At 35.4% G+C, this 13,263-nt stretch overlaps 2 protein-coding genes across 2 annotated transcripts in view; one reads left to right on the top strand and one right to left on the bottom strand.

Annotated features, from left to right (window-relative positions):
- Nucleotides 1-13,263, bottom strand: part of GTF2F2 (general transcription factor IIF subunit 2) — a 138,817-nt gene that overhangs the window by 64,316 nt on the left and 61,238 nt on the right. The gene's annotated exons all lie outside the window — the stretch shown is intronic.
- On the top strand, nucleotides 6,294-7,176 carry KCTD4 (potassium channel tetramerization domain containing 4). The gene has a single exon (XM_004433637.3). The coding sequence runs from the start codon at nucleotides 6,294-6,296 to the stop codon at nucleotides 7,071-7,073; it is 780 nt and encodes a 259-aa protein (XP_004433694.1). The 3' UTR covers nucleotides 7,074-7,176.

The following is a 13,263-nucleotide window of genomic DNA, read 5'->3' as shown; positions in this document are numbered from 1 at the left end:
ATTAAGTATCCTGGGGAAAATACTTTTACTATAGTGCTATATCACAGTTAAACAGTGCCAAACATTGTGCTAGATATGATGAGGGGTACAAAGGAAGAAAAATGCAGATCCCTGTGCCTAGAAAGACTGCAATATAGCTGGCGGATACAATATTAGTGAAATACTTATAGACAATCTGATGGCACAAATTTTTAAATCTACTGAATATGATTCGTTTCATTAATTTCATCCTCAATAACTCCTGTTCTCTTCATCATGTTTAATTAGTAACAGTAGTAATACCATACGCTAGTTTAGTTCTTCATGCTTTTCAAGCTACTTTACTAGTAAGTGACCCTCACAACTACAGGGTAGAAATTATGTCATCATCATTAAGAACTCCTTTGAAATAAGCTCCCTTTCCTGGGCTCATCAATTTCCTTAATATGGTGGTTCTTCAACTCTGCTTGATCATTAGAATCACCTGGGAGCTTTTTAAAAAAATACTGGGGCCAGAAATTCTACTCCAAATACATTGTGTGGGCAAGAGCTAGTGATATTTTTACAACCTCGCTAGATAAGTCTAACATGCAGCAGCCAGGGTTGAGAAGTGCTACCATGATATTTCTCTCTCTGCATATTTCCCCCCACTTTTTTTCCTTCCCCCTACCTCTGTCTCTCCCTCACTTCCCTCCCTCCCCTCCTTGTCTCTCTCTCTCCCTCACTTCCCTCCCTCCCCTCCTTGTCTCTCTCTCTCTCTCTCTCTTCTCCAACCTTCACCTTCTTTTCCTCTCCATGTATCCCTGTTAATTTTATTTTCTGGTGGTATATGGGTAACAGCTCACTGAACTGTTCAAATACTTCATTAAATCTAAGATACCATCAATTGTAATATTTGGCATTATTTTATGTGCCACTAAGAAAGACAAAATACTGCCATGAAATTTTTACAACCCAATGATTTTAAGACATAGTCTGATTTCAGAAATGTTAAATGTGAAAAAAATGTGCAATATGATAGAGTTCGCCATCCCTGATTTACAATCACTCTACTCTCTGCAAGTAAGAAACTGTATTTGCTCCTATGAACCATCATATCCTGTCCTGCTGTTCAGGCCTCCTTCTCTGTCCTCCACACCATCTCATCACTAAAGACACAATAGGATCTGAAGAGAAGAGGTTCACAGAAGCAACAGTGGTAGAAGCCAGCATTGGAGCAGAGACCCTTTTGGTCACTGATTTCATAACAATATTACCTTTACAAGGTTTTAAAGTCACGTCCCTCATTTTGAGATTGTAGATAATGGTTATTAACTAACTTAAAACATCTCCTTCCCAAAGAGAAGGTAAAATTCCATTTTGCCAAATAGCACTATAAAAATGAGTTCTATACAATAATATAACTTCAGTGTTTACGTGATGGCTCACAAAAGTGCTCTGCTCATCTGGTTACAAAAAAATTTTCCAGTGAATAATAATGCAGAGGCTACACTTCAAAAAAGAAAAACTCGTTTTAAAAAACTTAAATGACTTCTGCTTACAGAATTATAAAACACAGGTTTCCCTGAAACACTCATCTGCCAAATTACATTTAAAATATGAATTAATAAGATTTGCAAATTGTTTTCAAGATTACCGCTGTAATGAAAAGCAAAGAAATGTGGAATGGAATTTTACCTAACTTCTCATTTAGTCTGTCTTTTTTATTTGTGGTCCTTTTGATAGATAGCGCTTTATTCTTTTCTACACTCCACAAAATTTGCTAATGTAGCAAAGTTTCCTGGGCTTCTCTGAAGACTCAGTTTAACACTGCAAAACATTTACAAGTGTATTCATCTTACTGGAATTACATATCCACATCACTTTCCCGTGAGAGGTTATATCCAACACGTCCTGGGAGGATTCAAGTACTCTGCCGAGCTGGTGAGAGATACTGTGGTCAATCAGCTCCATAAGGTAGGTGAGGTAGTACTTGTGTTAGCACAATCCCAGTACCAGACAATATCTACTGCAGATGACATTTATATTTCAAAACAAAAGTTTTGACATTCAAACAGAATTAGATTAACACACAAAAATTCTTGATTCTCAAAGTATGTTACTACATTACACTGTGCAATTCATTTTTATTTTTTAACACACAACAAGAGGCTCAAGTAATATAATTACAGCTGAATATCAAAATGAATGTTTCTCACATTCAATGCTATTAATAGGAGGCTATGAAGAAGCAGCAAGCCACACATAAAAAAGGAGAAGCTCAGCTTTCAAAAGACACAGCAAGGTCAAGGCAGAGATGAATTAGAGGACATAAAAGTCAGATGGCCAAGGGTTAGCCAGATTTTGGAAAATGAACAGATAAAGATATTATCACAGAGTCAGGTAGATCGGTATCAAATTTAAGTGAGGAAAAAAGACACAGATCAATAGGCTTGAAAAAAATGTGGGGAAGTCCAGGGCAAAGACACAGTGCCAGGGTTAAGTAAAAATTGACAGCTGCTTTTCTAGCTGTAGTTGCTTTTACTGTCTTTCTAACGTAATGGGACATAATCTTTTTAAAAGACAGACATAAAAGCAGGCAGGTAAAAACAATCAAAAAGATTTGGTAAAGGTGGAGAATGTGGAGACAGAAGTACAGTGTTCTTATTAAAAGCAGTTCCTAAGACCATCCCCTTTCCTTGAAAAGCAATGTCTGTATTTCACAGAAGAGTGATCTGTTGAGTCTAGGGGAATTATCGAATCTTCTGTCTTCCAACCAGGAGAGACACCCTCTTGGTAAGTTTCCATTTCCTCCCATGGCATGGGAATATCTCTGGCATACAAAGCAAGCATATATTATGATAATGCCCTGTGTCAATTATGGTAATGACAATGGCCTCATTTCCCATCAGGAGTTGGTAGATAATTTGGGAATTCCTCCCAGTAGCCTGGAATAAGTTCTGCCTAATGCAGATAGTGGAAGATTAACATCACCATATAGTGGAAAGTTTTGCTAGAATTTGCTTAGGCATTGGGCCTAACCAATGGATATACTCATACGAAGAATCTGACAATGGCATTGTTTAAATCCTCCAAGTTGGCTAAAGGGCTCTTTTATATGGGTGATTACAGATATCTAAGGCAGAGATGATCTAACTCTAATAAAGGGCTAAGGTACTGAGTAGAAAACAGGGTCCCTCCCCTTTTAAAATATATATCTTTCTGCCTGCAAAGCAGATGAAAGCTTCAAGTCTAGTGGTCAAGTGGATCTAACTGAGCTAACCTTTGACGTGTGGGTTAAGCCCTCACTGATTAATTCCAGTCTGTACCTGCAGTGAGGCAGAGAAATGTAATCACATACACCATGGATGTTTCCCTTGGCATAGGTACTGAAGCACCATTTTTACAGTTTTAGGGTTGTGTGGACTGACAGACACTACATAGCACAAGCTCTCCCCACCCTCTAGCTCTGCTCACCAAGCAAATAAATATAAGCTCAGAACAGACTAAAAAGAAGACAACTTGGCGTTCTCCTAAGGGGCACGTGTACCATAACAGCGGCAATGATCAACAAACTCCTGCAATTTCTGTAAACTGCAATCATCTTGCTTTAATGGGGGATAATGTGCAGTAATGGGGATAAGGTGGGGCCTACTGGGTGCCATTTTTCTTTTTTAAGACTGCAATTTGGGGGCAACAAGACACAAAAGAAAAGTCCTATGGATTCACACCAGCCTCTAGTCAGGCACTAAGACAAGGCTTCTGTTACACTATTGTTGCCAGGCCACAAACAAATCACACATGTCAGGTTTGCAGAAGCCAAGAACACCAGAGTGAAGTTTAGAGTGAGAAAATGCAATCAAGGGTTAGAGATACATGATGGGATGGATCAGAGTCTGTCAAGGCAAGCCAGCAGAAACAAAGACATGCATCAGTAGTTTTAAAAAACAGGCAGCAGGGGCCAGCCCTGGTTAAGCAGCAGTTAAGTTTGCACGCTCCACTTTGGCAGCCCAGGGTTCACAGGTTCGAATCCCAGGCATGGACCGACGTACCAGTCATCAAGCCATGCTGTGGTGGCATCCCACACACAAAACAGAGGAAGATGGGCACAGATGTTAGCTCAGAGCCAATCTTCCTAGGCAAAAAGAGGAAGATTGGCAACAGATGTTAGCTGAGGGCCAATCTTTCTCGCCAAAAAAATAAAATAAAAAAAGAAAGAAACCAGAAATGAGTGAGTTAGCAAGTGTAAGGTAGCCCTGGAGTGCTGAGGAGGTCAGTGGTCCAACTTCTAGCAGTCCTGCCTCACCTGCCTGCCCCGTGGAAGCCCATCCTCTAGCAGCACTAGTTTCAAGGCCTCCTTATGAAGGCATCTACAAATGGGCCACACAGGGTATAAAGAAGCAGACCAAGTATTACATAGTATTCAACTACATCACTTTATTTAAACACACAAAGAAAATTCTAGCACAGTCTCCACCAATATACTACAGTTATGTTCCACGGATTCTGATGTCCCATGAAGTTCATTAAAACGGGAGTATACCTATACATGAAATTGTTATGACTTTACTGATTTTGCTGTTACACAGTGCTACTCATGTGCAGTGAGAGTAAAGTCATCTTAAAGGATGCAGTACTGAGAGAAAGCTGTAGTCCAAGTGTTGGCTTATCATTAACAAGTTGTAAAAGTCTAGATAAAACACTAAAAACTCTCTAGAATGCAATTTTATCTTTGGCAAAATAAGAAGGTAGAATTTCATGGTCTCTAAGCAAAAACTCAGCCCTAAAAATGTTACGCCTTAGATTTGTAGTTTAATTTCAATGGACTTTTGATAATCTCAATGACACAAATGTTAAATTCAAAATATGGTATAATTAAGGATATAATTTTTTTATATCTGAAGAAAATCTAACATCGTTTAGAGAAAATACAAGGTAAGCATTTTTAGAAGAACCTGCTCCAATATTTCTATCGACATGAAGTTGAATAATTTAAAAATATCTTTAATGTAACAGAAATATAAATCAATTTAATATAAAATCAAAAGTCTGATTCTGAAAACAATGGAGTTCCTCAGAATAATTTAGGAAATAGACCAGTCAAACAATAGTGTACTGGGGACAACGTTCACACTTCTCACCACTGGGCCTTTAAATTCTAGACATGAAAGCTCAGATCCCTAAAATACTTTGGAAGGCAAGTTACAGAGGAAGGAGAAAAAAAAGAAAGGGGAAAAACACCACCTTCACACTGTTCCAGCTCCCAAGTTAAAAAAAAAAAAAAGACCTTAGGCTTCGGTCCTTTCTCTCACCCTTTGTGAACACTGGAAAAATAAATAAATAAATAACTTTCCCATGACACTATTTTATAGTAGGTATTTTGAATCTATCTTTTATCTTCTCAAGTGCAAGCACGCGCGCGCGCGCGTGCACACACACACACACACACACACACAGCGAGAGTATGTTCTATAGCAGGCCAAGTCTTTGTTCAGCACTGAAGCAGGTTTAGGGTGAAACAAGCTTATGAATGTTCCATTGGAAATCCTAACCAAAAAAAAGGATATGACTATTGCAGAGCCTGTATATTTAATTTTTTACCTTTAGGGTCAAAAAACAAATAAAATAAAATAACAGAACCCTTTGTTAAAGGACGTTAAGAAAATTTCTTCTCCCTTGCTAAAGATCCCAAAGTCAGAATCACATGCAAATCCAATTAAATTCAAGTCGATGTCACAAATAACAGGTTTAAATACTCTCATTTGGGTCTCTAAAATGACTACACCACTGTGGAATGTGGGACTTTTTATAGGAGAGAAAATTCTATATACCTAGTTCCTTTCTCTTTAGGATTGCCATTTATGATTTACTTGAAAAAATGATACTAATTCAATATACATTATTCTCCAAAAGATAACATATTATTCAATATTAAGCCTGCCTGATAACTTAAAAGACATTTAGAAATGGATAAAAATTCCTACTTAGCTGGAGAATTAAACATTTGTAACTGCTTAACTGTCAAGAGGAAATTAAATTTATTCTAAGTAACTTTTATTACTTCAAAGAATATACATCAAAATCTTTTCAAAATAAATTCCTTCCCTGATACAGTTAAATGCAAATTATCTCTTTTCCATCTTACTCCAGAAAGCTCCTGCATACATAGCTGATACGCCACCTACTGCAAAACTGAGCTGACAGCGCAGGCGATGCTGCCAGCATTTCCATTCCATCACCAGGCTGGGGCTGAATAAAGGCGTGTTTGTGTGGTAGTGTTTCTTTTTTAAAAATCTCAAAGCCAAGAAGAACAAGCTGAAATAGCATTGTCAAAAATGGAGCGTAAAATAAACAGAAGAGAAAAAGAAAAGGAGTATGAAGGGAAACACAACAGCCTGGAAGATGCTGACCAAGGAAAGAACTGCAAATCCACACTGATGACTCTCAACGTTGGTGGATATTTATACATTACTCAAAAGCAAACACTGACCAAGTACCCAGACACTTTCCTTGAAGGTATAGTAAATGGAAAAATTCTCTGCCCGTTTGATGCCGATGGTCATTATTTCATAGACAGGGATGGGCTCCTCTTCAGGCATGTCCTAAACTTCCTACGAAATGGAGAACTTCTACTGCCCGAAGGGTTTCGAGAAAATCAACTTCTTGCACAAGAAGCAGAATTCTTTCAGCTCAAGGGACTGGCGGAGGAAGTGAAATCCAGGTGGGAAAAAGAACAGCTAACACCCAGAGAGACTACTTTCTTGGAAATAACAGATAACCACGATCGCTCACAAGGACTGAGAATCTTCTGCAATGCTCCTGATTTCATATCAAAAATAAAATCTCGCATTGTCCTGGTGTCCAAAAGCAGGCTGGATGGATTTCCAGAGGAGTTTTCAATATCATCAAATATCATTCAATTTAAATACTTCATAAAATCTGAAAATGGCACTCGACTTGTACTAAAGGAAGACAACACCTTTGTCTGTACCTTGGAAACTCTTAAGTTTGAGGCTATAATGATGGCCTTAAAGTGTGGTTTTAGACTGTTGACCAGCCTGGATTGTTCCAAAGGGTCAATTGTTCACAGCGATGCACTTCATTTTATCAAGTAATGACCTGTGTCACGAACAAAGGCAACAAGCATGCAGCCAGCAAGCTTCGGAAAACCACAGCAACAAAGGCATCCCAAATAACGTGCCCAGCTAGGTCTGTACTCAGAGCCCTGCTGCTAATCAATTACTGTGAGCTAACGGTATGTAAATTCTATCGCTCAAGATGTGCTTCTCTAGGGTGTTCCTGCTGATCAGACTCTTAAAATGAAACTTAAAATGAAAACAGCAATCTTCTATATATTGTAAATAAAGACTGAGTGCTTTTGCTATTTGTTTATTTTTCCTTAAGCTGTCTTTCTCAATCAGAATGTCTTGGGTACTTGCACAATGAACAAGCATGTACATTATCTATCATTCATTTAAGTAAATGGTAATGAAATATTTGACGAGGCTATAAGATTTAAAATCCTTTCTACTTATGGCAAAAATCTACAAAGAAACTCAACTGGTAAAACTAACCACTGAGAGCAAAATAAATGTGCAGATCTACTACAACAGAGCTATAGTAAAACCAAATGAGACTGTAAGAAGGTATTAAAGCTATTGATCTAATTTTTAATGGTAGGCACCAAAAGCATATTCATAGTTTGTGTATTTCATACTAGAATTATAGCTGGATTGATATATTGCTGAAAATTCCTAGAAAACTGCTTGATGATAATAAAAAAAAATAAAGCACTACTAGCTTCTTTGCTTGTATCAATAATTATAATAAAAAGTCACATGTGTCACTTTTGAAACAAACAGTACCACTTGATGATTTCATACAATATTATTATGAATTGATGTATTAACTGGCAGGCTACAGTAACCTTGGCTGGTCTTGCAAGTGACAAAAATCAGCAAATTCATTTCTTTGCAGGCTGAGCTCCAACACAGCATGGATAACTTAGTCTCAACAGATACGTGGTATTAGAATAACAAAGGAGTTCATTTGCAGAATCACTCTAAATTTCCATTTTTCAAGCTCAAAAATATTAAATGAGCATCACTAAACATTATTCTTATGAAAGAACTTTACTGATTCTTTTCAGTACTTCCTGTGATGCTAAATCTCAGACTCACTGAGTTGTGTTAATTTCTTCATGCTAAACAAGAAGTTATTTTTAAAAATTAAATTTTACATATGGCTATCTCAATGATAAAATCCAGAAACTTAGCCTTAAATGTGAATGCATTTTTTTCCTCCCAAAGCAAAGCTAAATCATTTCTATGCCACTTATTTTCTTGGGCTTCTAAGAACAAATTACACCTTAAATTTGCTCTTTTAAAATTTAACCATTAAATTTGGAAACTAAATCTTAATTTTAATAAACTTCAACAAAAGATTTCTGAAAATCTTGACTGAGGTTACATAAACTAGCATATATGCCACAAGTTTGCTTACACATAAAAACTTAGAATAAATTAGCAGCAAATCTAATATTCATTCTCAGAATTATAACTGACTTCCAATTACAACATCTAAGGTAATAGAAATGTTGGCTGTACGTACTAAAAGAAATATTTTAAAATCTAAAAGTCCTTTAAAAAATACACATTAAAAACAAAAAAACTCCACATCAACCACACAATCTTCTTTTAAGCATAACAAGAAAAAAATGTTTCTACTAAAACATCAAATTGTCTCTTATGTACTTTAAAATGGCTTAATCAGGATTTAAGGAACTATGAAACAGAAAAAAATAGTAAAATCTATTTTAGCAGTCATTATAATTGAACCGTTGATTTACCTTCCCAGCTTCTGAGTTGACTTTTCCTTGGCATTTGGACTTTGGTAATGAAAAAAATGGTAGTGATTTAACATCAAAGCAAGGTTTTCTCTAACAGGATTTCATTACAGACAATAAAAATAGCCCTGATATATCTTTTCACAGGAGATATAGTTGAACAATTCTCCTTAGAAGTATTATAAGTAAGGTTTTTGCCTCAATTCGCAAAAAGCGAATTTAACTATTGTAACAAAATTATTAATGGAAACCACTACTTAATGAAATCTTTGATTTATTTTTATGTACATCTCTAAAAAATCATACCTGAATGCAATTAATTCCTCCTCAACCTTTTGATAAATCATAATATCCTAAAACGATTTACTAATCTAGAAGGAAATTTGACTAGATTGATTACTCTTGTGTAACCTGTCATAAATGTACTATTTTAAACTCAAAATTATTTGCACTTCGATTTACATACTCAACTGCCTAAATATTGTGCTGTAAGTGTACAGAAAATATCTAGTTTTTAATTTTACTACTTTCTAAAAATATTTACAAATACTTTCCATTCAAAAACTCAAGAAATCATATAAAATGCCACTTACAGGTCAGAGTGAAGCTGTCCTAATGTTTTTGTTTGCAATCACTGAAGGATTTCTTCCTCAAATCTTTCCTCATAAGTAAATATTACTCCAAAGAATAAATCACAAAGTTACTATTTATCTTCTTTTTCAGAAAGTACTAAAAATAGGTTGCTATACTTGCCATGAGCTAAACATATATACTCTTGTATGATTCTAGCACTGTCCTTAAAATGAGAAAAATAAAAACATAGCTTATAGTGTACTGTATTTCTAAAACATATACAGCAATGAGCAGAATAAATGAAAGAAAACACTTATGAGACTTTCCAAATAATACAAGAAAGAGGACTACATCCCAGACTAAAGATGATGATACTGATTAAGCTTGTTCAGTTATTTTTTTAAAGAAAATGACTTACACTTCAAGTACTATTTTTAAGAGGATAACAAAAGGTAACATTTATTGTTTTATTACATGCCAGGTACCATGCTACAAACACGCATTATCTCAATTAATCCTCATGACAACCCAAGAAAGGTACTATTATTCTTTCCTTCTCAAAGACTTAGAGGGCTAAAAAACAAAGACTTAGAGGGCTAAAAAACAAAGACTTAGAGGGCTAAGGAACTTGCTAAGATCATACAGTTATTAAGAGGTAAAGGCGTAAGCAAGATTTGCAACCCAGAAATACTAGTTCCAGAGCCAGCAGAAACCATGTCTGTTTTTGTAGGCCACTTATATCTCTAACACCTAAAACATGGCATAAAGTAGGCGTTCATGAGAATGTGCTGAATACAGAATATCAAAACACATGTTTCCCTCACTTGATAAAATCTCACAACACAGGTATTCTTAAAATATTGAGTGAAAAACTGAATTTTGGAAAAGCAAATAATATTTTTAATGTCACGTTGTGTCATTTAAAGAACAAGGTAAATCATCTCACAAGAGTAAAGAATATCCCAAATTTGTATATTGGCAAATCTAGATTTTCACTTATCAGGTTTGCTGAAAAGGAGGTTAACATTCTATGACTTGTACAGTCCAGAAAACTGATCAACTATGACGAAAAAGTATGGCACAGTGAAACACACATGGGCTCTGGAGTCAGACTTGGGTTCAAATTTAATTAACTTCCACTAACTTGCTTACATGACATAAGCAAGATTCTTAACTTTTTTGAACTTCAACATCCTCATAGTAAAATGGAAATAATGATGATTAGTTGATAGAGCTTTTATAAGGCTTAAATTAAAATCTATGTAAAGTGCCTCACCCACCATAGACTTGCAATAAGCACTGGTTAGTAGTTTATCCAGTATAAAGGTATCTTCATGAGATAACCATGAATAAAAGGCACAAAAATGCACATTTACATTAATTAGGCTTTCAACTTAGACATGAACAGAATGGAGAACTTTTAACAAACTCATGCGTAATACTGTGATGAATACTATAAGACATAAGAATATACTTTAAGCTGCTAGAGGCAAACACAGTTTTTATTTGTACTAGTTTAAAAATACACATGATGAGTTTCTTGGAGCTTTTAACTTCTAGTTTCATGTATAAAATCTACAAGAACAAAATAATCATTGCAGCTGTTTCATCAGCAATTTAAAACCAGTCAGCAGTAATATATGCGATAACACAATCTAAAAGATACCCCTATCTAATAAATTATGATTAAATGCCTTAAACTGCAATTATGTCAGTCAAGGTTAAACTCAGAGCAACTGAATCATAATTAACCTTGCTAATCAAGCAGAGATGTAATATGGATTACCCAAAACAGCATGCATCTTAGAAATATTTGCATTTAGCTTTGAAATATATAATGGCTACTTCTGTAGCAGACTTATCTTCCTAAACATATTTTGCTTAAGTTAATATTAAAATTAATTTGCTTCTGTGAACAAACACCAAGGAACTGGTGATAAAGGAAACTGCTGGGCAGAGGGAAATATCTAAGGTGAAATTTAAAATTTGCCTAAAATAACTTACAAAGAGGTAACTGTATTCCTACTTCTTCTCTCGACAAAAATATAAAATAGTTCACGAGTTTCTATCAAACAAAAACCACTGATATAAATGTAATAAGCTGTTAGAAATTACCTACAATGAATTTTTTCCAACAATGCAAAAAATGTAAAATATTGAGCAATTTGCAGAAACTCTAGTTTTATTTAAATCACTAGTTATTTTAGAAAAAATACTGAATTGGATATTAAAGAGGGAGACAATTATAATACACTTCTTTATAATCTGTCCTAAAAAAACTGCCCCCCAGCATAAAATATAACACAGTTAATCTAATAGCATAGCAGGTTTTTCCCAATCCAGGATTCCAGGGTATTCAACTACATTTAAAAGCAAGTTTTTTTTTTTAAAGATGTAGTTAATTTTTAAAAATTCCTTCTTGAAGACAGGCCCACCTTTTCAAAAGTAATTTTGATTACTGTCCTCTAAGATGTTTAGCACCATGTCCTTAATGATGTTTTTCTACATCATTAAAGCGTAATTGAGCAAGTCTACTGATTTCTTAATTCCACCTCGTTGATTTTGCCTGGTTATAACAGATGTTTATTAACTAATTTTTAAGGTTCTTAAGAATGGTTGAATGATACTAACTTTAATCTCAGTTGCTTGAATTTGATAACCTTCTATGACTTAATGTGATTTTACAAAAAACTAGACCATTTGGCATTTGCTTTAGCTGTCATACCATTTAATGAATTTTTATTTATATTATTTTTTTAAAAACATTAAAAATAAGTAGGAATGCAGACACCCATGATCCTAAATCCTAACAAAACTATTGTGATTTCTGTATATTTTTCCTATGTATAGATATTTTTAAAGAAACTCCTATAGAAATAAAAAAGAAAGCCTATATACAGCTGTGCACAGAAATAATTATTAGTAAAAGCTGGATGACTACTGAAGAGAAACAGCAAACAAAAGAATATAAAAGCCAAAGGTGACTGACTTATAAAACAACAAAACCAAAAAAAGTAACCGCAGGCATTTATGATACATATGTTTACTTGTTACAACAGCAGCCAAAATATAACACAGCGAGACTCAGTATATAAATAGTCAGCTACCTTGAACACCGGAAGCAGGCTTTATTAACATGTCATTTTGTTATGGACCAGTTATATTTCCCTCCCCTCTTCTTTCTATCTTATCAAAATTTAGATTATTTGGATATAAGGCAGATTATACTTAATAAGAGGCAAGAAAAGGAGGTTCAACTATATCTTTCGCTATTATAGAACAAAAAACTTTATATTGTAAAATTCACTAGATGATGGCTACATAGAAGAAAAACCAAAACTTGATATAAAAATACAGCAGTTAAGGGGCTGGCCTGGTGGCGTAGTGGTTGAGTTCGTGCGCTCCACTTCAGCGGCCCAGGGTTCACAGGTTTGGATCCCAGGCGCAGACCTACATACTGCTTATCAAGCCATGCTGTGGCAGGCATCCCACATATAAAGTACAGGAAGGTGGGCACAGATGTTAGCCCAGGGCTTACCTTCCTCACCAAAAAAAAAAAAAAAAAAAAAAGTGGCAGTTAAGGGGGCCAGCCCAGTGGCATAGTGGTTAAGTTCGCACGCTCCCTTCAGCTGCCTGGGGTTCATGGGTTCGATCCCGGGCGCAGACCTACACACCCATCATCAAGCCATGCTGTGGCGGCGGCCCACATACAAAATAGAGGGAGTGCACAGATGTTAGCTCAGGTACAATCTTCCTAAAGCAAAAAGAGGAAGATTGGCCGTAGATGTTAGCTCAGGGCCAATCTTCCTCACCAAAAAAAAAAAAAAAATATATATATATATATATATATATATATATATATATATATATATGGCAGTTAACACTGA

The sequence above is a fragment of the Ceratotherium simum genome, chromosome 10, assembly GCF_057802395.1.
Source record: "Ceratotherium simum simum isolate JZ-2026a chromosome 10, ASM5780239v1, whole genome shotgun sequence".
Taxonomy (NCBI): Eukaryota; Metazoa; Chordata; class Mammalia; order Perissodactyla; family Rhinocerotidae; genus Ceratotherium; species Ceratotherium simum.
The sequence above is the reverse complement of the archived record's forward strand: the minus strand, read 5'-3'. Positions and strand labels throughout refer to the sequence as shown.

Coding starts and splice junctions, on each gene's coding strand:
- KCTD4 (XM_004433637.3), top strand. CDS start 6,294: ATGGAGCGTAAAATAAACAGAAGAGAAAAAGAAAAGGAGTATGAAGGG.